Raw genomic sequence first — 27,989 nt, forward strand, 5'->3', positions numbered from 1 at the left:
AAACCTGACTTGTTGGTGGTCCTTGAGAACTGGAGTTTGCCAGCCCTGGTCTAAACCCAAGCTATGTGAAATATAATTATTCAGTAATATGACTTTAGAAGGGGTTTAGTCAGTGTGCCTTTAATAGCAAGGATGCATTCCTATTTAGTCATCAATGAAAATGGCTAATGATTGCAAAGTGTGGACAGAGTCTGGAGAATCACAGTACTCAATGGTATGTACAGCATGTGGCATGCACCTTTAAATAACTGTAACTTCACCTGTTGCAAGTCTACATTTTAGCAAGTACAGTACTATGGGTGCTAATTCAACTCCCTGTAACATGTATATACATGAAAATGTGTGTTCACCCAGAACATCGCTCACTGTACATAATCCAAAGAGTACTGGGTAAGTAGCAGTGTTAAGGTTTCTGGTATATATCCTGTTGACATAGATTGCATTTTCCATGTTTTAGGATGTTACCTTAATAACTCTCAGACATGTGATCTCCTTAATGTTAAGGAATACCACCAGCACTATGGCCCCATGTGGTTTAATGTCATTAAAACTAATAAACAGAGCACAACTCACTGAACAAACTCTCAAACAGACATGTGTACACACTTCACTCTGGAGACCTAATTTCAAGGCAACTTTGATGAGTGTGATATTTTAGAAGACAGATATTAATATTCGTCGTCATTAATTACTTTTTAATTAATGTTAAAAAAGCTGACGAAAGTAAGAGAGTTGTTGACACTGCCTCAGCCTTAACCTTTTTGGGACTGCAGTTGCTGTGTATTTTTATACACAGTTGGTGAATAACAAATACATACTCATCTTTCCCAAGTGTTCATTAATTTGTAACTATATCTTCTATCCATGCTTGAACTGTTCAATGGAATTGGGAATGCTGTTCATAAAACCACCTGTCAAAATGTCCTGTGAAAAACAGAACCACCCCCATGCATGTTCAAAAATATTTCTCAGCTTATCTCCAAGGTATTTAAAAATCCAAGCATGAAGTGTTGATTGGTATATTTTGGGGAATACTCATACTTAATCTACCAATAAACTCTGTTTAAGAATTGCTACACATTGACACTGGCCAAAATATGTCTGTGTTCATTTTAATAGGATTAAAATATGTATTTAAAAAAAAGCAGGATAAATATATTCCAATATACTTCATTTGATTTTTTCTTTATCCTTTCTCGTGGTACTATCGTGATTGAGGCCTAGCGGTGAGGCCAAAGCCTCTGCCGTGACACAAGCAATTACTTTACCAGGTTACGCACTATGTATCGACAGGTACAGCATATTTCCAAGTGAAATTGGTGCAAATACATAAATAAAATAAAAGCAAGGTTAAGAGCATTGGGTGCAGCATCTGATTTCTTTCTCACTCTTCACACTAAATCAGATATAAGGTTAGATTTGATACAGGTTTGTTTTAATGTGATTTTTAAAGGCCGCCTTTCTATTGTTTCAGTTTTTATACAATGTTGTTATCACCCCTCCCCATACAAATAAAACATAATAATAATATGTTCTAATAGCATCCCTCCTTAGGCTGCGTCCCCGCTAGCGCTGAGCGGGCGGCGCTTGCCGAGTTCACTTTGTGTAAAGTGAATTCTCACGTCCTCGCTCACACGACGCGCGCAGGCATGCACGCTTTCCCAAGCTTGGTGCTTGGGAAGTCAAAAAAAAGTAAAAAAAAAAAAAAAGAGTGTTCGAGGCGCGCTCAATAGGCCCCCCATGCAACCCCACCGCGCGCTCTCGCAAAATTCACAGGACACCCGTGCTCAAGCTTGGAGAGTTGGTGATGTCACCACTCAAGCATTTGCGCAGTCAGCGCCAGTGGGGCCGCAGCCTTAGACGTAATGTTCTCTTTGTCTGTATTTCAGCATGCTGCCAAGATGTCCAAGGATGAAGGAGAAGCTCAGTGAGTGAAGGCACTGACTTTGATGCACGGGAGCCAGGATCAAATCCCAGTGCCAGCTAATTGTGACCTTGCACAAGTGTCAACTCTATCTCCCTGTACCTCAGGCACCAAAAGATTTGTAATCCCGTCCGGGCAAGGACTGTGCCTGAACAATTTATTGTGCATTGTGCAGTGTGCTAGTTTGTAATTGTCAAGTGCTTTGCGTCCAATTGGAAGAAAAGTGCTATATGAAATAAAGTTATTATAGGCAAAAAAAGATAACAATTGAAAAAATAAAATGCTGGTGTAGCAGAGAAATTGAGCCCTTTGAAATACACAATCTTATAATAAAAAGAGAAAGTTTTGACCTTGTTCCGAATGTCCAACGTATGCTACAGATTCACAATACCTGCACTGGGAGTAAAACACGTCCCTGAAATGATGCCGCAGCATCCAACAATTCCAATTGTACAAAGAAGAAATGTTGTTCTCAGGTGTCCTTTGACCTTGTGCATAAATGGATGGAATTGAGTGGAAAATAGGCAGCACAAGAGAATATTAACCCCCTGAGATCCACAGGAACCAGGATAGCAGTACAAAGTAATGCAATGCTCACAAATATATATATATATATATATGCAAATATAACTGTATGCTCATCTGCATGTCTTAGGCAGGTCTGCAATCCCGCCTTTCCCCATTATCACCCAGCATACAGCACTTCCACTGCAGCAAGGGATTCTGGGAAATGACATGCAAATGAGCACACAGTGTCACTATATATATATATATATATATATATATATATATTTATATATATATATATATATATATATATATATATATATATATATATATATATATATATCAACGTTGTAACTTGAAGAAAGTTGTGTGAAAAAATGTCAAGTGACAACATTGGATTGTAAACCCAAGAAAGCTGTTATCACTAGCTGTGTTGGTATGAGCCTATCTTTAATCTAGAGGCTTGATAACATTCAGCAACAAGTCACACCAGCTCAAACAGTAACTAATGGCCACTAAGTCTTCTATCTCTTCAGTAATCTCTTCTTCCGCCATAGATCATCCTGACAATTCACTAAACATACAAATAAACGTTACCAGAGGGTGCAATCAAAATAATTTAAAGCTAAACCAAACCAATAAATTAGCCAGTGAACAAAAGTTAAAGTGGGGCACAGTTATTCATTTCTTCCTGGTTTGTAAAATGTACATTCCTGAAAAAGAAAGAAAGGTGCAATACTCAGCCTCAGATTGTGTCATTTAATTAGAGAAGTGCTCCACTAAATTAAGGTTAAGTCTATTTACATGTTTACAGAGTACTTGATGCTTATCTAAGGCACTTAACTACCCAAGTAGATTAATTTCAAAAATATTACCAGAATATATGTATTCTCGAATACCAATTAAAAAAAAAAAACACTCATATCAAATGCAGATATACATATGCTTAGTTCACAGTGTATCCCATTACAGATGCAATTTGCATTGATTAAATAATTATTGGTGTTTCTGTGGTCCCCTGCAAAGTGACTATTACTTTGACACTCACCCAGTACATGTACACACAATCCACTGTAAGAAATTATTATATTTACTGTCGGAAAAAAGGGTGTAGGGTGTAAGGTGAGGGGGGAAGGGGTCCTCTTTATTGAACAGAAGCAAAACCTGTGCTCGTGTTTGTAACAACTGTAAGATATATTTTTAAAAAAATGCCAATGTAATGTAACACACCTTTCCAACTAGATAAAAGTTTAGGACAAAGGTGTGTAGGGAAAAATATGTATTTTCTATGTTCAATCACTGTACAAATCAGGGGGATTATTATGTATCTGGAGTGTACCTCACCCTTCCTACCTTTTACTCACAGGATTACCATTAGCTCCCTCCATTTTTTCTGTAGCAAGTATTAACTCATTTTAAGTAAGAGGGGGGATGGTTTCCTGTTGGCCCCTTATAATGTGCTCTAATTACAACCTTGGGCTACATCAAACAGTAAGATAAATAGCCTGTTGCTTCAAGCTCTGTCCCTGCTGTTGGAATGACAATGGGATGCATCCAGGTTGTCAATTCAACTTTGTTTAGTAAGAATGCTCCAAAGAGCTGATGTGCTTCTCATTCAAGGCTGCTCTGCGTGGTCAGGAGAAAAGCCAAGAGCTTCTCTTGACTGAACCTGATCTACTGTAATAATCAGACTAATTTTAAACATCTGGAAGAGGAAGGATCATTTCACCTCATGCCAGAAACATTTCAGCCCAGCCATAGTCTGCATTTTCATAGCACTATTCAATTCCAAAGCACTTGCCAATAATATACAAGACATCATGCAGCCACCTCTGGGGTAGAATCCCGGCAGAGCAAGTTTGCGATTCTACTTTCAAAGAAGTACAATGTGACAAAGTGACCTACCGAAGATCACTGGGTTGGCTCTGGTAGGATTTGAAACCACAACAATACACAGCGCCTCCGGACTGAACATACATGCTCAATGGGTTCCATCCCAAATGTTTAAATACGTCATTAGGGTTGATTATGGGATTATGACACTAACATGAATGCCCAAAGGAATATGATACACCATGCACTTAATCCCCTTTATTACTGAGTCCAAATGTGGCAAAAAATAAATAGCATTTTATATATTTTATTTTATTATTATTTTTTTATTGTCCTTACCTGAGGAGATGCATATCATTCCACAAAGAAGACAAAAGTGAACAAACTCTGAGATCATTGTATTCAGGTTGTGCCTGCGATTAATCTCATGCCCCAGAAATCCAAACAATTAGGAAAGAAAAAAAGAACTCCTTTGAAGAGAATTGTAAATCCAGCAAAGCTTAATATAAGCAACGTTTCCCGCGACCGTTTAAATTCCAGTCCAGAGGATGGGAGAGAGATCAGCTCTAGGAGAGAGATCAGCTCCAGGAGAAAGCATGGGAGGGAGATCAGCTCTAGGAGGAAGATCAGCTCTAGGAGAGAGGGTGGGAGGGAGATCAGCTCTAGGAGAGAGGGTGGGAGGGAGATCAGCTGTAGGAGAGAAAATGGGAGGGAGATCAGCTCTAGGAGAGAGGGTGGGAGGGAGATCAGCTCTAGGAGAGAGGATGGGATATGGATCAGCTCTAGGAGAGAGGATGGTTGGCAAACTCAAGTCCTGAAATGTTTAAATCCCAGCAGGCGTTGGGAAAGGAGATCTCAACACTTCTTCCTGTCACCATCCAGCACTCCCCAAAATAAAAATAAAGCACTCAGATCCAAGAAAGCCCCCTCTGCTTTCCATCTAATTAATGCTGCTGAAACCAACTTCTGACTTTCTTCTCATTGTTTGCAGCTAAACAGGGGTTGAGCTGAAGATCAGCCAGGAAAAGGGACCTGATGCTGAAAACTGTTAAGCGTTGTTACAAAAGGCAAAACAACAACGAAGTAAATGTAACAAAAAAAATGATAATACAAGCACACAGAAATATCCTGTGTTTTAATTCTGGTTGTCACCCTTTTTGTTTGTCCATTGATCTGGGTTAGTTATAAGTGAAGGTTGCCAGATAAATGAGAACATATGTACTTCTCCATCTCCCAGTTTCTGGAGCTTAGGAGTCAAACTGCAAGCACATGAAATGACCACTTCAACTGGAGTGAAAAAAAAAATAAACGAGAGGGTATCAACTTCTAAATCCTTCTGTAGGAAAACATCTCCCTTAGAAACCAATTCAAGAGCTGGTTGTGAGAGAGGATTCTTCAGGAGTCCCTCTCCTTGGGTGGGTTAGTTAGTGTTGGTCTCTCTTCTTGCTCACAAGTTTGCAGGGTCCCGTTGATCCCTTCTGTCTCCTGCTCTGGCTGCAGCAGATCCCCATTTCATTCTAAACATGCGATGCATGCAGCTTAGCAGCAACTCTACTTAAAGGGGCCGCCTACAATTCTCTTTCTCCTTTGTTGTTTGTTAGAAACGTAACCCTCCATAGGCTCATTGCTGCCATCTGCTGTATATAGTAGTGTCTCATGTAACACATAACCTCATTCAGTTAAGGATGGTTCTATGACTGCCCAGTGGGTTAACCCAACACTTAAGGTGTAATAACTAAAAAAAAAAAAAAAACATCAAAAAAACATAGATTTGCAGGGAAAATATACATTATGTATAAGGAAATGGATTTCCAAAAGTGTAAAATATAATGCAATTGAACACAGCTATTTACTAACTTTAGTATTGCTGTGATGTATTTATTATATAAACTACTAATGTTATGGTATTTATCTTTTCTTTAATGAAGGTTTGGAAATGTCAGAATATCTGACCCATAGCCCCTTGTGTTTTTTTCAGTCTCACATTATTTCACCAATTTTCTATACGTTATAATTAAATTATATGCCAAAAGCAGCATTCCACTAATATTTTTCCTATATAATGTGGAGGAAACTAAGATAAGTCCACAGCATTTTTTTTTTATCATCAAACAACCATCAGTTCTGGAGAAACTTAGCAATGAAATGCAGATGACATGGAAATAAAAATGGCTACTAGCAGCATCATTGCTAGTGAGTTCAATAAATGAGGAATATTGCTATAACACACTGCTTTCCATTGGCTAGCTAAGTTAGCACCCCACATTCTCCCTATCATTTCATGGATACATTTCTCCTGAATTGAAGGACACCCAGTGATAAAAAAAAGCACCAGCATTTGTGGGCCCCCAGCTCAGGTAGAAATAAAAAGCGTGGCAGGGGTTCTCAAGGTCAGTCCTCAAGACTCCCCCAACAGGTCAGGTTTTCAGGATATCCCTGCTTCCCTGTGATGAAGCAGGGATAACATTAAAACCTGATCTGTTGGGGGATCTTGAGGACTGGTGTTGAGAACCCCTGGGTTATGGAGAAGTGCTAATAGGCTTCAAATCTGAGGGTTCCCAAACAGTGTTGTGATCTGATTTCTGGTTAAGCAAAGGGGTTTTTGGTTCTAGGCTCAGAGATTTTCACCTTGCCTTGAGCACCCCTACCCTCTAGACAGATACTGCACATTTATTTAAAAAATGTTCAATTATTAGGTGCTACTAGGTTTTAACTGTTGATTTCTTGATCGATTTAGTTATAGTGACAAATGGTTTGCCATTAAAAACTATTTTTATAGGCACTATATAAATTAAATTATACATATATATAAATATATATATATATATGTATAATTTAATTTTAATTTAATTTTTATACACACATAAAAATATATATATACAAATACGAATATATATATATATATATTCAATCCACCCCAGCAGGAGCGGACACAGGACAGCATTCTATGGTAAGTAAGAAAACTTGTATTGCAAGTAAAACACAGCACAAACATGACCAACGTTTCGGTCCTCGTAGGACCTTCCTCGGGGTGGTGCATAACCCTGAGGAAGGTCCTACGAGGACCGAAACGTTGGTCATGTTTGTGCTGTGTTTTACTTGCAATACAAGTTTTCTTACTTACCTTTGAGTGCTGTCCTGTGTCTGCTCCTGCTGGGGTGGATTGCTTTTTTTCTGTCTATTGGTATAGGATATGCACCGCAAATTTTCTTGGTATTTGGAGTGCCAGCTGCCCTGTCTATTTTATATATATATATATATATATATATATATATATATATATATATATATATATATATATATATATATATATATATATATATATATTTATACTGTACATACACACAATCAGGCCCCATGGGATTGAGTCGTTCCGTGGCAGGTTATATGGTTGTTTTTTAAGCAATATATATCACACGTTCATGAATCTACTCCAAAAAGAAAACCCATTCTTGGACTCTAGGAATTTAGTTGTAAGTCTATCATTTGGATTGAATTGCAGTTTTCCCTCCCTGGGTGACCTGGGAAACTTAAAGGCAGGGAAGACAGGGTTCCCAAATGTAATAAGAGGGTCATACACAGGGGGAAATACCCATAGTGGTAAAAAAAGGAGGACGCAGAATAACAAAAAGAGAGAGGAACTCAGAAAAAGAGTGACAAACACAAATATGGTAGTTTTCTTATATTTCTTCTACATTGTAAACGCTTTGGGGCAAGGACCTCCTTTGTATTGTGCCAGTTTGTCTTAACATACATGCCCTCTTATATTATACAATGTTATTGTCTCTCTTACATTGTGCTGTGCTGTGCTGCGGAATATGTTGACACCATTCAAAAAAATATAATAGTATTAATAATAATAATAATTTCATCAATAATCCAAGTAATATAATCCTCTAAATGGAATCTTTGTTTTTATAATGGAATTGTCAGAGGCTCTTATCTTTGTCATTTCACTTTGTGCAGCAAATTTGGACCCAAAGGCAAAATAATTGTTTTTGGGGTGCCCATTTTAAAATGCTTGTTCTTTAGGGAGAAGCAAACAATTTGCCTTTCCATGTTGTTAGAGCATACAATCTTTTATTGCAATATTAAACATATAGAAAGCACCTAACGCATGAGAGTCAGTTTTCAACAATTGATGTGCCTGAGTTACAAGCAGCTGAAAATGGCGATTTACAATTTTTGCAAAATACTATGTAAAAATCCCAAACTACCTATCAGAGTTAATGCTTGGTGAGAAGGGAAATATTCTATATGCCAGCAATTAAAAAAAATCAAAGGGACTTGCAGGCCCTGTGGCACTGAAGAAATTAACTCTAACATTAAATTGACTACATTTCTGATTTGCCGTCTGTCATTTAGTCCCATGGCTTACGTTTTGACAGAAGGGATGTACATTTTATTTCCGTTTGCATTATATATTTCAACTTTGTGCTCCCTTCCACTATATTTAATGCAGTACTTAACTGCAACTTACGGTAGGGCAACAGCACTCTCAAACCATTTCTTGGTCCTTGACATAGAATTTCCTGTGTGCTTTTAATATATTTAAATTCCTGTAAAATACGACAAACCTAATAGGTAAAAGCATGCTACATGCATCTACTGGGCAGTCTTCAATGACAGTGTCTTGTATTTCAGACCATTGACAATGGCACATTTTTTATTATCTGTTTATCGTAATGATAAAGAACATCTGTGAGCACATTGACATGTCTGAGACAGGCCCCCCAAACCTGCCTTACCCCTTAATCACACAGCACACAATGCTCCCACTGCAGCCAGAGACAGTGGGTAAAGACATATAAATAAACACCCGTGGGGCACATTCACTAAGGTTCTATGCAGGGTATCACACCCTGATCTGACAGTGACTGTAAATTAGTTCTTCAGGGCAGAGACCCCCTTTCCTGTTGTTGCTGTCATGTCGGAAGCACTTATTTCCACTATGTGTTATATTATTATGTCACGTGTATTACTGCTGTGAAGCGCTACAGTACAGTACAGTACCTGGCTGCCAATATACAAATCAAGATATACAGTATATACATACATACAACTGCCAGTCAAGTCAATGGCAGTTAATGCTGGATTGGGAGCAATATCCTGCATCAGACCTTAGTGAATAGTACATACAGCTTTTGTTTCTTATCCACTTTAGCATGGATCCCTTGCAGTTTATGCTTGCTGTTGGTTAAAGAAGTGCATGGCCAGCAAACATATACACAGAAAGGTTCTTTGACCTTTTGGTCTCATCAGTGTGAGGGAGGCTGCTGGCCTTGCATTGTGAAGCTGGTTATACCAGGTATCCAAACACGTTATGCTGAGTACAAATGTGACAAAAACCCTCCACCTCAATGATTATGAACAAATACAATGCAGAGATCAGGGGGGGGGGGAGAAATAACCAGTGCTCTTATTGAAATGAGTCCTAACATCAACACCTCTATTTAACCAGTGTGTACATCAATGTAAAGACAGCAATGGCCTCTTATAAATATCCAGTATTGTCACATCTTAGTGGGCTAATCATAAAAAATACAACAAACGTTTTTAGAGGCCTTAAAGCAGCAATGCAAGTGGCCTTTAATTTTTTTTATAATAATAATAATTTTTATATATATATATATATATATATATATATATATATATATATATACAGTATATATATATATATATATATATATATATATATATATATATATATATATATATATAGTTGAAGCTGGGGATCTTAAGAGCTGAACCCCATTCATTTCAGCTCCAGGGACCCTCTGCTTCCAGAGATACTTACCTCTGCAGGGGGTGCTGGTAGCTGCTCTGGCTCTCTAGCTGTGATTCATGTAATGGTCGCTTTTCAAAGTTGCCACCTCCTGCGAGCCAATAGAAAGCAGTGACATCATCCAGTTCGGCTTCCTATTGGCCCACGTGATGTGGGAGCTTTGAAAAGCAGGACTTGGCACCCCTTTCGGAGGTAAGTATCTCTGGAAGCAGGGGAACCCCAGAGCAGAACCCCATTCATTTCAGCTCCTGGTTCAAACCTATGTTTACATTTTTTTTTTAAGGGCAGCTTGGATTGAGCCTTTAACATTACAAAAATAGTTTAAGAAAATTATCTTAAAAACAAGCAAATTGTTTACAAAAAAAATATAGGTCAAGAATGTAGGTCTTTAATGCTTGGAGTTGGAAGAATAAGTAGGATTGCAAACTGTATTTATTTGTGTTTAGCTTAAATATTACACTGAGTCTCAAGGGGTTATGCTACAACATCTGTCTTAATTAGCTGGGTTAAAATAACTCCTCCCCTTGTGTGTTCTCTGTTGTCTGTCTGTCATTTTCATTTAAACACAATGTAACTAGTTGAGCTATTTACATTTTTTGAAACTCATATGCACTTTCCCTTGATTCACAACCATGGGAACACTTGGTTTTAGGCTGACCATTATATTACATATATTTCAGAATTCAGAGGCTTAGGCTGCGCTTATGGTGCCGGCGACAGCGACGCAACGTTGTGGCAAAACAAATGCATTGCCGCCGTCGTGTGCACTTATAGTAATCGCGACGCAGCGACGGATTGGTCGCGTCGCTGGAAGTCATCGCTATTTCATTTTCCAGCGACCGTCGCATGACAGTCGCGTCGCCGTCACCGGCACTATAAGCGTAGCCTTAGATTTACTAGAGTCAATATTGCTGAGTAAAAATTAGAGTAATTAAAAATTGGGCTCTCAATACATCTGGTGGGTGATGAGTGAAACAAATTTAAAACATACTTTTATTTACAGTGAAACAGAAAAAAACAGCGCAAACGCAATAGTGAAGTACTTTCAAAATCGTATATTACATAAATGAATAAATATCTGCGTACATCAGGTTAGAAAAAATCAGACATGTCATGCACTCAGGCATAAGTTACCAGCACCACTCGCTATGGATAGAATGAACACTCCTGTATTCAGTCCCTCTGGTATGGTACAGCTGGGCATTCGGGGTGGATGTCTGGATTCAAATCACTCGGCTTGTCCTTGCATCAGAGGATCTCCCTCCAGCATGTAACCCTCCGATCAGTTGGTCCGTGAGGACAGGAGGAGAGAAGGAGAACTTGCAGAGGCAGCAGATGATACAGTCCCGCCTGCAGTGCAGTTCCTCAATGCAGCTTCGCGACACGCCGTCAAGCGAGGACGGCCATCAGTCAAGAATGACGTCACTTGCAATAACACTATGCTTCTGTAGAGCGATATAGGCAGTGACTGAAGGCACCCAGAGGTAATTCTGGAGTCACTCATTAAACACTCGTTAGTCCTCGTTAAACACTCGTTAGAGGTTTTCTCTTCTTGCCTACACTATACCAGTAGGGTGCATATACTATGCTTGTATACTATTCTACCCTCTCACTAGCACTGACCTTTTATTAACCAGCCCTGACTAACAGAGCTGGTGTTGGGTCAGTGCTGTTTAAACCTACCCTAACCATCTACTTCGAGGTTTGTACTGTGTGAACCTCTTTGCATATACCTAGGGCTATTCATGGTGAGGGGCGACAGCCTGCTTCAGACTAAAGCTGTGCACTGAGCTCTGTCTGTGTTTCATGTTCTGTCTCTGGTTTTAAATATATATTGCCATGCTCAGTAGCACTCCTCTGTGACACCTATATGCTTATATATATGTTGTGGTTATTTTGGGGGTTCAATATGAGCTTGCAGGTCTCCTGTATGTTTTACAAATCTTGTTCAGCTGGTCTTAGCTGATTGGAAGGTGGCTCTTCCTATCTTGTTGAAGCTCACCCCCTCCCACATTTAAATGGTTTAAAGCTCACTCCATAGCATCTCCAACTCTCAGGGGAACCTGCTTGCTTGCAGTATGATTGTGACAAATGTAATACAGAGTGCTTTTCCTGGTAATGTACAGGTTAATAAAAGCTTCAATCAGACTTAGAACTATGCAACTAATTTTGACAGATTTATTATAAATCATTCTTCCTGGTAATGCACAGGTTATTAAGAATTTATATTAGTGTTAGGGACCCTAGAGATGTGGTCTGCCGTGTAGTGGCTCAGGGGCTTACAAAACTTTGGCCAAAATGTTAAACTAAAAGACCATTTATTTAATAGATATCTATATATATATTTAGGCACTGTACCGTGTATAGGTTTCACTGGATATGCACTGAGATCTGTCTGTGTTTCATGTTCTGTCTCTGGTTTTAAATTTGTTTCACTCATCACCCACCAGATGTATTGAGTGCCCAATCTAGATTTTTTGTTCTCCGTTCGTTATCCATTTATATCTACCTAGGGAGCACCTACATCCACTCCATTGACAGCTGCGGGGGTTCCTCTATATTTTCCACTAATTAAAAATTGGGATTGCAGCAATATTTTTCATAATTCTGCTGTATTTACTAAGAATGATGTATTCATAACTGGGTTGCGCTATTCCATTTCACTTACAAACATCAATTACTCAGCATTAATTCTAGCAATACAAATAAGCGTTAACTCACAGAAATATTTGATTATCAGCGCTAGTGATGGAAATGTGTGTGTGTGGAGGAGGGGGTAGGTTGAGATATCACACCTATCATGGATTAACAAAGCAGAACATAATTTTCCACTTAGATGCCCAAAGCTACTAATGGACTGCAAAGGAATTCCTACAGGTACCATAAAAACCCTACAAATAAAAACCCAAAAAGCATAACATCGATATGTGCAAATGTTAAGCTTTTAGTAACCCAAGTGGCGAATAAACTCCTGGGTTAAGCATGCCTTGCTTGCCACTTGGGGTTCCAGTACGTTAATATATTAATAAATTGAACACTGTTAACATTGGTTGAACTCGATGGACATATGTCTCTTTTCACTCTGTGACCGCGATTTAGAGAGGCTAATGGGGCTGCAGGGCGATGGCCTCATGGCCACATTGCAGCTCTCATGTTTGGAGGGCAGTACGTTTCCCAGAAGGATTAATGCAGTGGGGGTCCCTGCATCTTAATGGACTCCCGCAGTATTAATCTTACCGGGCCTACCACCAGTCTGTAAGAGCTGCCAAGAGAGAGTAGAGAGAAACAGAGAGAAGCAGTCTCTCTCTGTGTCTCCCGATGCAGGTCTTACAGCAGTTCTCAGATTTTTATTATTATTCTCTGGAGTTGAATCTCATTAATTTCTGATTCTGTTGAGGATGCATTGCTTCGGGTCAAGTTGAGGTGATTGGTGCAATAGAGGAGAATGAGGAGGATGAGCCTCATTCTGGCGGGTAATACATTTATTTATTTATTATAGGGTGTCCATTGATTGCCAATGTGGGTATCTGTGCCCCTGTTGAGGGCCTAGGTAGCCACAGTTACAATCAATGGATTAAATGGATAGTGAATGTGTTTTTATTTTATCGTGATGTATTTGTTATGCTTTGGAATGGGCAAAATTGCTATTAGCCAGAGCCCATTACTGTGTGGTGTTAGTGGGGGGTGTTTTTTTTGGGGTAGGGAAGTGGGTTAAGGTGGTATTTGCCCCCGAGTGGGTGGTTAGGACTCACGGGGGGAAAAGGGGGTGGGGTGCAATTAGGATTTTAAAAACTATTAACAATATTAAACTACATTAATAAACCGCCTTCATTGCCTTAGTGGCTGACCTCTAAGGTAGTGAAGGGGGTTATTAATGTGTTTTTTTTTAAATTATAGCTTAATATTGATTGCCAATGTGGCCATCTAGGCTCTCCATTGAGTGACAATCAATGATTGTATGTAACAAATGTAGTTTTAATAAAAAAATTTTTTTTTGGTAAATATGTGTATTTTATTTGTTATAGACCAAAACCACTCTTAGTCACATTTGGCTATTAGTAATATTGAGTGTTAGTCTAGAGGGGGGGTCTTTTTATTTGGGGGCAGGTCGGGTGGATGGCAGTAGGGCTTAACACCTTCAATACCTTTGCAGTTTGTCACTAAGGTAATAAAGCTTTTTTTTAATTACTATTTTTTACATAGGTTTGAAGCAGGGGGTCTCCGGTGCCGAACCCCATTAATTTCAGATCAGAGGAGTCCCTGCTTCCTGAGGTTCAGACCTCTGTAGAAGGTGCCGTTATCTTGGCGCTGCGTAACTGTTCTGGTCACATGGGCTGTGACGCGGGAGATTTAAACTTGCAGGAGATATCGGTACCACTTTGAAAGTCTGAACTTCGGGAAGCAGGGGGTCCCCATACCTGAAATGAATGGGGTTCAACTCCAGAGAGCCACTGCTTCAAACCCATGAAATAATAATAAAAAGTGAGAGTACGCTGCTTATCTGAAAAGTGAGTATCGGTGTCCTCTTCCCAGCTCATGGCCTATCAAGCGAAGGATTAAAACAGCGAGGTCCCATTCAAAAGCATGGACCCCCGCAGCAAAAATCCTTCAGGGCAGCAAGACATCGCACTTTGGATCGGGCCACATTCAGACGTATTTTTCCTCATGGTCACAGAGAGCGTAAGTCTTGCTACATCTGTAATATATACAGTACCTGTTAATATGATGTATTTTGATCACCTATTTTAGGTTTGCTAGTCTTATCTTGCCTATGTCTATAGTTGCCATCATATACTGTGCATAGCTTAACACCAGCCTGGGGTAGGTGATATATTTGGGCTGTAGAAGGATATCGCCAGGTATTGCATTTCAGTGACTAACATGTCAATAAGTAATTAGCCGTTTATTCTTCATTTGCATTCTCATTTGCGATAGGGTCATTAAATGTAACTCTCTTGCATGTGTAATTAGGCAATGCATATTCGTTTGCATACAAATTAGCGACTCTGATGTTAAATTTAGCCCACACTTATCTCTGTGATAAAAGGGGAGTTACAGCTGCGTTATTTAAGCATTAAATATTCTGTAAATACGGCGGTTAAAATAACTCCCGTTTTTTACCATTAGCGCACAGTGATATCAACATTGAAGTTTATTAAACTTAGACCAGGGGTCCTTCAATATACATGAGGAGTTAGACGGTCACTGTATAACGTATCAGAGAAACAAAATTTATTACGAAAAAGGACATGTGAGGTTACATGATTCATAAATAATTTGAATGTATGTATCATTTATGGTTATATTATCAGAATACTTGTAAAATTGGATTCAAAATCAGTAGGCACAGATGATCAAAATCACATTCCTTAATATTATGTTGCTCTAATTTTGTACTATAAATAGGTTCAAATGAGTGATGCAAGAAAAGGTAAGCGCAAACCCAATAATATATAACAAATAAAATAATCACAAAAAAATGATATCACCAAGAGGAGATGCTGCTGGTGTGAGGAATTCTCAATCCCTCAATAGGCAACAGGAGGAGTACACAGAGCGCAAGAACTCCTCTCATGGGTGAATTGTAGTTCACAGGAATCAGATCAACATTTATTAAAAGAAAAGAGAAAAAATCATGGTACAATACAGTTTAATAAACAAAAAATCCTTAGAGCAGTGAGCTCCAGTACACTCACATGCTCCACAATCATAAAAGGCAGTGTAACCAACTCAGGGTTTTCTGTGAACCAGCTGATCTCCCACTGTAAAGACCTTAGCGCTGACGCTGACTCCGTAGCCTGCCACCTCCCTTACCATTGGAGGAGAGCTGAGGAAGTCCCGTGACGTCAGACGCTGTTCGGATGCGGATGAGACTGATCCTACCCAGAGGATTCGTGTGTAGCTTTATTTGCTGTATTATCGGCGTCGCTCCTAACCCTGAGTTGGTTACACTGCCTTTTATAATCGTGAAGCATGTGAGTGTACTGGAGCTCACAGCTCAAAGGATTTTTTGTTTATTAAACTGTATTGTACCATGATTTTTTCTCTTTTCTTTTAATATATGTTGATCTGATTCCTGTGAACTACCATTCACCCACGAGAGGAGTTCTTGCACTCTGTGTACTCCTGCTGTTCAAAATGAGTGATGCAGAGGAATTGAGTACCACTACATTTTCTTTATAGCATCATTAGTCTATTTCAAAGGGGCTCTCTCACTTTCCAATAGTGTGGCATACAATTTATTGCACAACTATCAATGTTTCAGTACTTCAGTTGTATCAATAACAACTCAATTGAAGGTGAATGAATTTATGAAATGTAAGATTGTGTACTTTAGTTCAGTTTCCATATTGACTAAAGATCGAAGGGGTAGATCCTCATAAGATTGCTAATTTTTCAACATTACTGTTATCTCATTTTAACATGTCCATATCCGTCACGCGTATCCCCAAAGCTGCTTAACGCTTTGTTGTTCTGCCATTTTCCTTAAAAATAAGATAACCTTCAAATTTAACGGGCCTTAGGTTTCTTCATATGCAAATCAATGAGCACTTTACCTACCAAAGGAGATCTTCAGACCTCTGTTACTGTTAACAATATGCTAATAACGGAGGACATTTAGCGCCCCCACTGAAGGCCGCCCTTACTCATTTCAAAACCTTGAGGAGCACTCGCGCAAGCAGGGGCGGTGCAAGAGTGCAACCCCCAATAATTACAGAGGCCCATGCTCTTCTCCACAGCAATGAAACGAATTGCCGAGGAAGAGAGTGGGGCCTCTATAAGAGCAGCCCTCCTCCATTTACGTCACGGCGTCATGTGACGCTGTGGCGTCATGGCGATGTCACATGGTGACATGTTGCCATGACAATGCACCGTCATGACGCCGTGGGATGAGGGCAGACAGGTAAGTGAAATGCCTGGACACAGTCACCTGAATGCTCGGTCGGATGGACATTTTGGACGGATTGTAATGTAGATATTTATCCAAAAACACTTTAGACCCCCAATATGAATTTGTGGTTGTGTCCCCGTTGAGTTATTTCTGGGAATAGCCTAAAAGCAATGTAATGAGTATAGGCATTAACGCTTTCATTATAATATTTAAATGTCTGAAACACATTATAAACTATATTACATTTTTCTTTTTACTAAAGTGATATGTTTGTGTGAACCATTATGGTAAATAATGTGTTAATTACTGTATAAAGTATGGGCGTACAATAATGTATATCCATACATACCTGAAAAATATAAATTCATATATCAGTTTTATTAATGTAGAATGTAATGTACATTTTTTAAATTGCACCTTCATATAAATGTTTATTGTTAAGGTATGTATGGCTATACACACAAATACCCAACAAGCTCTGAGAAACCCCAAACACTACTATATATATATATATATATATATGTGTGTCAAAAGGATTGCTACTGGGCATGGCTAAAGGTATACAACAAAAAACAAAGATGCCCAGAGCAACTTCCAATGTGACAAAAAGGTATTGCACTGTGTATTTTTGTCACATTGGAAGTAGCTTTGGGCGTCTTTGTTTGTTTTTTTGATGTATGCTATACGTTATTGTAAACCCATACTTTATACATTAATTAATACAGTACTATATGTACCATGTAATTACCATGTAATTAAGTGAAATTATTAATGTGTAAAAATTATACATTTCTTAATATTCTAAGAAGATTTGCATTATTAGTTTTAGGTAATACACAATATCAATTCCAGTTAATAGCCCTGTCTTAATAACACACCTTAACGTTTGATCAATGTGCATGTGCAGTGTATTGGAAAACGCAGGTAACTTAACGATGGTGGTTTTACTAAAATCTCCTCTAGCATGGGGGAGCTTCTTCACTGAATATTCCGTGTGAATAAAATTACATTTACAAGGCTTTTGTGACCCAGGTTATAATCCTCGTTTTTATTTGTGTTATAGAGAGTTACATACCTTTTCAGAGCTATATAAATAAAAAATTAAAAAAGTCATATTCACCAACAAATCCCATTCACCTTACACAAAAGCTGACATGAACTCTGTGGAGGGTACTATGTGCCTTTATTGTTTATCCAGGAGATTGCACATACTGCTTTTGTTGGACGAGTGTTCCGACAATAGCTGAGACTGCCATGCAAACAAAAGGGATCTCCCCTGAGTTTTTTAAATATTAATTCTTATTCTTCTATAAGAACAATGAAGCCCAAGAAACCTTATTTTAATCTGTTATGTGGGTTTTTGATTCTCTCCTTTGTGTCCCTGTGTGGAAATATGTTATTATTATCACATTATATTTATAACTGTGCAATTGATGGACGTCCCATTGGTATACAGTACATTACATTTTTAAAGGGACAAATAAAATAAGAATAATCATAATGTGAGACCTCACTTAATTGGCAACATATCTTACACTTGCTAAGTACATTGCAATGTTTAATCTGAATTGATGAAGATATGCAAATTATTTTAGATTTTGCTCAAGATTTAGTGTGCACAATACTTTGGCTGCTACATTTTATATTGACTGTTTTTTTTTTTAATATGATGAGAGAATTATCTCTAAACAATCCAAAAAAGGTCACATCGCTGTCTTTTCTCAGGCTAAACTACAGCTATACAAGCTGGTGCATACACAATTAGGCTCATACTATTCGAACTCTGTGCAAAATGGGCTAGAGAGTAAAACAGTAATACACCACGTCCATACTGGTCAACATAGGGAAAAAGCTTTTAAGGGAGGTTTGAAAGGAAAATGCAAGGTGGAGATAATCTATATATTTCAAAGCAGCTGTTCAATCAGTTTACGATCGAAACTCTCTACTTATGTCGAAAACAGCCAGCTTGAAATATAAAGAATTATGGCCTTTATCTTCCATTGATGAGCGTTTTTTTTTCTAGAAAAACGCTAATCTAGTTGACATTTTCCAGTTCTCTCCCACATAAACAGGGAGAGTTGTCCAATATGCACATGGAAGGGGAGGGGGGGAGGGGGGCAGTGGTTAATGAGTAAAGTCTTCCAGCGGCAAACTAGAGCAAGACCAATGCCAAAGCATATCACCAACAAAACCTTCAAATAGGTTTGAACAAGTCCCTTTTCTTTGATAAATTGTCCCAGTTTTTCAGGCAGGTTCTTTAGACCTGTTCCTTGTTACGTGCTGCCTGCTGTTTCTGGATAATAGACAAGGCTCTGTTTATCGAAATTGGATATTTGGTCACGGTCATCTTGCCGAGACAAAGTCTCTGCTGGTGTTTGGCCACCGTGGGAACCTGTAGCTATGGCCGCTCCACCGCTGGACACTCAGCCACCGTCCGTTTCTTCAATGAGGTAAGTTAATTTAAGAGGTTTTAGCAGTTAGAGTAGGGTTTAAGGATAGGGGATTAGAGTAAAGGGATAAGGTTTTCGGGTTAATGGATTAGGGTAAAGTGTTTAAGGTAAGGGGCTTAGAGTAAGGGCTATTATGGTAAAGAGTTTTAGAGTAAAGGGTTTTAGGGCAAGGGGTTTTAGGGCACGGAGTTTTAGGTAAGGGGTTTTAGGTAAGGGGTTTTAGGTAAGGCGTTTTAGGTAAGGGATTTTAAGGTTAGGGATTTTAGGGTAAGGAGTTTTATGGTATGGATTTTAGGGTAAGGAGTATTAGGGTTAGGAGTTTTAGGGTAAGGGGTTTTAGGGTAAGGAATTTTAGGGTAAGGAGTTTTAGGGTAAGGAGTTTTAGGGTAAGGGGTTTTAGGGTAAGGGGTTTTAGGGTACTGGTTTTAGGCTAAGGAGTTTTAGGGGAAGGAGTTTTAGGGTAAGGAGTTTTAGGGTAAGGGGTTTTAGGGTAAGGGGTTTTAGGGTAAGGGGTTTTAGGGTAAGGGGTTTTAGCGTAAGGAGTTTTAGGGTAAGGAGTTTTAGGGTAAGGAGTTTTAGGGTAAGGAGTTTTAGGGTAAGGAGTTTTAGGGTAAGGAGTTTTAGGGTAAGGAGTTTTAGGGTAAGGAGTTTTAGGGTAAGGAGTTTTAGAGCAAGGGGTTTTTAGGGTAAGGGGTTTTTAGGGTAAGGGGTTTTTAGGGTAAGGGGTTTTAGGGTATGCGGTTTTAGGGTATGGGGTTTTAGGGTATGGGGTTTTAGGGTAAGGAGTTTTAGGGTAAGGGGTTTTAGCACAACAAAACGAAAAGTGGACACCAGCACTCCTATAATCTATATTAATACATATATGTAGTGATCGGTGCAGTAAGGGGAAAGAGGCAAATGCAATAACTAGAAAAAAGTTTGTGCACCGCTGTACTATCTGAAAAGAGCACTGGATTTATCAAAGAAAGACAAGTTCATAGAAAACAACAGACAAGTTTTTCCTTTGGTAACTGTGTTGCTTTTGCCCTAATCTTCCAGCTGGAAGACTTTAGGAAATAACCCCCTTCATGTGTTTATGTTTGTGCAATTCACAATTTTATTTATACATTTAATTGGAATATTTGTATTTCATCTGTTGCCAGAAACGAAGGTTTTAGTGTGCTCATGAGTGCATAACACTATGTTATTTTTTGAGACCAATTAAGCATGGTTCACTGAATTTTTATTTTTAAATTGGAAGATTGAAGGGAGTTTATATACTTTAGAAGGTGAAAATAAACTTTGTTAGTGCAAAATTGCCACAGATCATTTTATCAAATTCTTCCAAAAGTACTGTATTGCTAATAACTGGAAGTACTTTATTTCTCCACAATGAGAGGCCTGTTTACATGGACAATGTAGTGTCATGTCACTGCCTATGTTGTGTTGACTTTAATATTAACAGATACATGTCAATTTGTAAGAGAAAGTCTTGTGTGAACCTTAGTGCAGCTGTTAAAATATAAAGGTCACATCCACTTTCATGCTTTATATAGCATTAGCTTTAGCTATGTTTGCTTTCTTAATCCTGGTTATAACTAGGATTGTCTATTTATTACTCTAATAACATATTACAATACACTTAAGCATATTTTAAAACTGCTTAATATAAAGTAATGCAGTTTAATCAAATATGTTCAGCTGTGAGATAATTTGTAAAACTCATTAAAAAAAGTATATGATGATATATATATATATATATATATATATATATATATATATATATATATATATATATATATATATATATATATATACTACAACTAAATTAAAAAATCCAAGACATCGATTGTTTTGTCAAATTTTCTTTTTAACTATAGGTTTGAGGCATGTGGTCTCCGGAACTGAACCCCATTCATTTTAGCTCTGGGGACAAACTGCTTTCAGAGATACTTACCTTCAAATGGGGTGCCAGTATCCCTTCGCTTTTCGAAGCTCCCACATCATGCAAGAAATTGGAATGTCGCACCGGATGATGTCATGTCTTCCTATTGGCCTGCAGGGCGTGGGAGCTTTACAAATGCGGCCATTACGTGATCCCTGCTAGCCGAACTAGCTACAGGCACCTACTACGGAGGTACGTAGGGGATCTACGGAGCTGAAATTAACGGGGGTTGAGATCCAGAGACCCCCTGCTTCAATTCTATGGTAAAAGACAAAAATTAGCTAAATGAACCGCTGGCTTGGTTTGCCGCTTTAAGTAAAATACACACAAAGTGCATTTTTTTCTAATCAAGTGTCTCTTTTAGTAAAGTTATTAAAGTCATATTTTTTTATGGAAGCTAAAAAAAATGCAGTGCCCGTTAATAGAAATGTGAAAAATGTTGGGCATTCGCCATTTGGGGAAAAGTTGCATCTGAAAAGCGCATCTGTGATCAAATGCAGTGTAAGGAATCCCAACCCACTCTAATAGTGTGTCTGTGATCAAATGCAGTGTAAGGAACCCCAACCCTCTCATAGTGTGTCTGTGATCAGATGCAGTGTAAGGAACCCCAGCCCTCTGTAATAGCGTTTCTGAGATCAGATGCATTGTAACTTCTTATGTATTTTGTACAATTTTTAAATGACCTGAAAATTACAGGGAACCCTTTAGGGTAGTCCGGGGAAACCAAGGTTTCCTAGGAACCCTTGTTGAAAAACATTGTTCAAAACAGCAATATCTGGGAAAAGCTACCCAAAAAGTAAACCTCTTCTTAGATGAGTATGAATCATTGCTGCCCCATCTGACAATGAAGTGGTCAGTTATAACCTGAGAAACAACTGAGAGAGAATGCTCCTTTAAATCTTTTCGCTTCCCCCCGCCCTGCATTGTTGAGTGTGCAAGAGAGATGCTATACGCTTCATTTTCCATTCAATTAACCACAGAGCAGTCCCAAACTTCAAATGTTCTGGAGAGATATTAGAACTACTGCATCACATCTGAAACACACCATTTATATCCATTAAGAAGTTGTTCATGAAATCAATAAGGGCTGCAGGATATAAACACATACATAAGTGAAGGAGTACATTAAACGCTTCACTGTACTTGGTATTTTTTCTCCCCCCCCCTATTTTTTTTTTATTATTACATGAATGGGAAGCAGGGAATCCCCAGAGCTGCAACATGCTACTGTCAGCCCAAGGAGCCTCTGGTTCCCGAGATAATTTACATTGAAGGTAGTGTGGGTACTGTCCCATCCATTGGAAACAAATTGAAGAATTAAATCTCCCTGCATCATGCTGGACAATATAAAGCAGCAATGGAATTTTCTTATTGGGCAGCAAGATGCAGGGGATTGAAATAACAAGGAAGGCTCAGTGGCACTTTTCTCTGTATTTCAGAAATCAGGGGGTCTCCGGAGCTGAAATAGCGTGGTTCAGCTCTGGGAAACCGCGGCTTCCCATCCGGTTTTTAAAAAGTGGTTAAACGTTCCTTTAAACAAATCACTAAAGGACCAAGGTCATGTATTTATCTGTACTGTAGGGTTTCAAAATAAATCTTAATCTTATAACTCACAACTATTTCTATAGATTTGATGAGTGTTACAGTGAATAGCACTTGTCCAACAGCTCTCATTCACCTGCAAAACTGTACAGAAAGTATCAGGGGCTGTGGTGTATGGAGGAGCGTTACCCATTCCTTACCCGTCCTTTACCAATGGCACAAACTGGCCCTTTTTTCTCATTGCTGCAATGTAAAACATTGGATGAAAGAAGATCCCTAAAGGGATTAGTGAGGAATCTCAATATACTGCAATCCCAGCCATCCTGAAAACAACTCCAATATAGACCACTTATTAATCTTGCTGATATGATAATAACTTCTCACACATTTAATTCACTTTGTATAGTTAAATCAATGTTTTTTTGTTTTTTAAAAATGTTTTAGGCTTTTTTTATATAGGGTGTAGCCTGCATTTAAAGTTTGTGGTTTTCTAACTATAACTAGTAGAAAATCCTACATTTTTCTTGATGTATGTAACATAACCAGCAATCCCACAGCAAGCAGTAGACCACAAATGCAAATTTGAGAGCTTAGCAGCAGATCATATGTCCCATCTTTTCTGAAAAGGCACAGCCCTTTCATTTCATCCTGCATTTATGGATCTACACAAAACCACAGCCTTTTCCAAGATGCATTCTAGACATTACTTGTTTTACTTGTCAGTCTGCACTGTCAGCAGTGATCAAGTTTGTCAAATATCTGAAGCTTTTTTTTCACCCCCGATTTTAGTGGAATTATGGATGGTACTTATATATTTACCTAGGATCCACATTTATTTTAGAAATATGAAACTTCACTTGTACAGTATAATCTTTTCAGATTCTTGAAACATGTTGCAGACCCCTACATTATGTTGTAAACAGGCAACAACCGAAACATATAGAAACCCTTTAATGTACAGGGATAGCGTGTATCAGGTATCCTGTCTCTTATTGTAATGCTTTATAAACCTCTCTTTCTTTTACTGAGGGTTAGCCCGATATGGAAGTAATAAGGCAAAACACCTTGTAGATTGTAAACTTCATGGAGTAGGGCTCCTATAGGGCCAGTGTGTGCTAACGTCCTAATATTATTGCTATCGTCTTCACACCTCATGGTACCTCACACGGCATATATTGGTACGCTATAAATAAATAAATATTTTAGAATAGATTTTTCTACTTACTAGTTTGATATCAATTTATGATCATATTAGTGTATATAGTATACAACAAACGACAGAGAAGCCCAATGCTACATCCAGCATGACAAAAATACACACTAAAATACTTATAAATTCTCTTGAAAAAGGGTCATTTAGTTTAACCCTTTGGCCAAAGCGTTCTAACCATCATGGTGGTCTTTCTCCCTCCTAATAGAAGTAAAAGAGAATTTTAATCCTAAGAGATATATATATTAGTATTTTATCTGGTAGTGTTAGGACTTGCGAACAGGTGTCTGCCTTGTTGTGGCTCGCAAGCTTACAACGCTTTGGCCAAAGGGTAAAACTAAATGACCCTTTTTCAAGAGAATATATAAGTATTTTACTGTGTATTTTTGTCATGTTGGATGTAGCATTGGGCTTCTCTGTCGTTTGTTGTATACATATGCCATGCTCAATAGCTCTCCTTTTTGACACTTATATACATATATATATATTGTGGGGGCTCAGGGATTCCCAAAAAGAGCTTGCTGGGGTTTTGTTGTAGTGTATATAGTAAACAGATCCTAAATGAAATAAGTGAAATGATGTGAATATCTATCTATCTATCTATCTATCTATCTATCTATCTATCTATCTGTATATATATATATATATATATATATCAAAAAATTAATAGATGATACCGTTCTGTGGCTACCGAAATGCTTTTATTTGTGCGATAGATAGATATATATATATATATATATATATATATATATATATATATATATATATATATCTATATATCTATATATCTATATATATAATATAGATATATATTATATAATATATATATTTTTTTTTTTTTAAATTGGAACATTTCACTTCTACTTTGTGTTTGCTAAGGGGCCTCGAAGCAAATTTGGGGGTATAAAGAGAGAACAGCAAGATTAAAAGTGACATAAAAATGTGAGCGGGACTGTGGAATTTCAATACAAGAAAAGTGATCAAAAGCTGATAAATGCAACATATGCAGTATACACAAGCACATATTCCACAGAATCCAAAGAATGCACATCAGATATATTTACCATGCTCATACTTTGGAATTTGAGATGTTGCAGGACTGTTTCTCTTCTGAAGTTGTATTTGATTTGATCAAATTCATGGGCTGATACAGGCATTGAATATATGTAACGGAAACCAGAATCAGATTAGCTAAAAGAGGCCCCGATCATTCCACCGATGCCTAGTTACAAAAAAATGTAGCTGAGGCAAGCACTATGTTTTTACAGCTTGGTAATGTTTACTTTGGTTTGAAAAAAAAAACAAAACCTTAATGTAATTAAATTTAGGCCATAATATGTGGAACTCCACTTTAGATCCAAGAGGCAGCAAAAATATTAGAACAATCATATTGTGATGGGACGACATCCAGTCTATTAACATTAAAGTGACAAGTATTTTTACAGAACAAAAAAAAGAATAGAAAAAAGTGAAAGAATAGAAAAACACATATAAATTAAATTAAATCTGTCATTCATATATACATACAACCTCTTCCAAACACATACCTTTAAATGTATTTAAAGTGCCATCTCCCCAAATAATGTTTCTAAACATTTTTTATGAGAGAGCTGTTATCTCTGACACTGTTTAAACAAGAGTGACCTGGCCATGAAATCTCAAACACCAAGCACTCAGTTGATGTTTAACAAACAGACCTTTCAAAGTGCCCTGTCTTGGCTCTGTTGGTGGTGAGTTACAGTGCCACCTACTGGAAAGACTAGTGGGCATTCTATTTTGAATATATATGGGTTGCAGACCTGTTTGAGACGTTAACGTGCTCGCATGTGATATTTTTATTTACTTTATGCTGTACAGCGGAGGCTTTTTGTTACGTTTTTTTACCCACCATAACTTAGGTGTGGTTGAAACCTATCTCAGCTTCAAATTGCAAAGCCAGTATAACCAGCCTCATATTGATGAGACCCAAAAGGTCAAAGCATGCTGTCTGTGAGTGGGTTTACGGGCTATGCACTATAACCCAGGCTGCGCTGAAAAGCTATGTAATGCGGCAGGCATAAGTTTATGTCCACGTCAAAATGGATTTTAAGCAAAAGGTGACACTGTGGGTTCATTTGCATGTCATTTCCCAGAATCCCTTGCTGCAGTGGAAGCATTGTATGCTAGGAGATAATGGCGAAAAGCAGGCCTGCCTGAGCCATGTGAATGTAATATTTTCATTTGTTGAATATATGTAAAAATGTATAGGCTGATTGGCTCCAAGGTCCTGTCATTTGAGGTAAGGGGAGTTATAATAACTAAACCTCATTTTGTATGATTTTTTTTATTTTTACCTCAAAAGTTCCATATTTTTTTTTATTAAAAAGGGAAAACATGTGGAGTGTAATTCTATATGAAATAATATATAATGGGAATTTGTGAGTAATATTCAACATGAATGAAAATTGTATTAAATATTTCAGCAGACCATCAAAACTGATGGCAAATGATATGCTTATTAATCAAAATACAATCTATGTTAAAATCCTTGTAGAGATGAAACTATACTGTGTAAAATTGGGGAAACTAAATAAAGATCATATTGCATTTCTCAAATTTTCCTTCCTGAATTATGCTCTGGTTACTCAATTTCAGCAACACATTTGAATGTGGAAAAGATTTTAGAAGCGGAATTAAAAAGGGCTGTTTATAATAATATGATCATTAGCCTAAATAAATTAAAAAACACTTTAGAAGGAGGCTCATATACTGACAATCTATACGTACATAAAACATAAAACTGCAGTATCTATTATCAGTGTATTTCGGGCCATATTTACAAAGCTATTCTGTAGGATACCTTCTGTCAACGAAAGATACCTTAGAGCCCATTTAAGTGAGTGGGTGGGAAGTTGCCTTTTGTTGCAAGATGGTGTTTTATGCAATGACCACTTGGTAACATAGCCCTAAATGTCCAAAGGATGTTGACCGATGGTATATATTTAGTTTTTTACTACTTTGTAAATCAGAATCTATTTATCTAGCCCAGGGGTGCGCAAACTTTATGCGCTGTGCCCCCTGCCTGTTCAGCCCCTGTGCATGCGCGCCCCCATTACCAGCCTGAAGCCAAAGTACGTCAGTTACAGAGGCCTCGTGCACTCCTCGGCATTTAATTTAAATACTTTGGGGAAGAGCGTGGGGCCTCTGTAACCCCCCTCAAAAAAAATATTGCGCCCCCTTGTTTGCGCACCCCATATCTATTATTCTAAGGCATTAAACAGGAGTTATTTCATTTAAAGAAACAGCCCTAACAGCACTTTAAAAAAAAAAAAAATTGTTTTAATATATGCAGCCTTTGATTAGCTTTATTGAAAATGGATCACATAAGGTGGCGATCGATTCGTTCTCCTGTGATCATTCACCAAAGATCCTGCTTCCTAGAGTTCACTAAATGACTGCCTTTAAGTTTAATCAATCTTTCAGTCAGTGTATCTCAGCAGCTACTATGTACACTTACGAAGGTAACATTATCTATTGTTACAGTGTGCAGCTCAAACTGTTGGGAATATTGACAACACATTATCACAAACGGGTAAATGTTGCAAATGTCTTGCACTGCAGGGGACATTCTTTATTTTATAAAATGTTTTACCAGGAAGTAATACAGTCAGTTACCTCTCGTTTTCAATTATGTGCTAAAACCTGGTATATAAACAATAGGATGATCAGTATATTACAACTCATTAAAAATGGCATTAGGAGTTGAATTTAAAATGATGTACTAAGTATCTAATACTACAGAACTGATGTATTAAAAAAACACATGCAGTCGTGACTGAGTTCTTAGTAGGAAAGGAACTTGAGCCGTGTGTACATTTCAATGGAAGCTGTACTTTAACAACATTTTTTTTTTTTAAATACTACATTCATTTATTGCTTAAAA

General features: G+C 37.9%; 1 protein-coding gene across 4 annotated transcripts in view; it reads right to left on the reverse strand.

Moving 5' to 3' along the window:
• Positions 1–27,989, reverse strand: part of ROBO1 (roundabout guidance receptor 1) — a 1,065,915-nt gene that overhangs the window by 354,766 nt on the left and 683,160 nt on the right. Inside the window, exon 1 of one of the 4 annotated variants that reach the window (XM_075593995.1) lies at positions 4,604–5,786. The exons of the other annotated variants lie outside the window; for them this stretch is intronic. Within the exon in view, the coding sequence (XP_075450110.1) occupies positions 4,604–4,661 (58 nt within the window). The 5' untranslated portion in view covers positions 4,662–5,786. Of the gene's footprint in view, positions 1–4,603; positions 5,787–27,989 lie in introns of those variants that run through there. 4 annotated transcript variants of the gene reach the window in all.

This window comes from Ascaphus truei, chromosome 3 (genome assembly GCF_040206685.1).
Source record: "Ascaphus truei isolate aAscTru1 chromosome 3, aAscTru1.hap1, whole genome shotgun sequence".
NCBI lineage: Eukaryota > Metazoa > Chordata > Amphibia > Anura > Ascaphidae > Ascaphus > Ascaphus truei.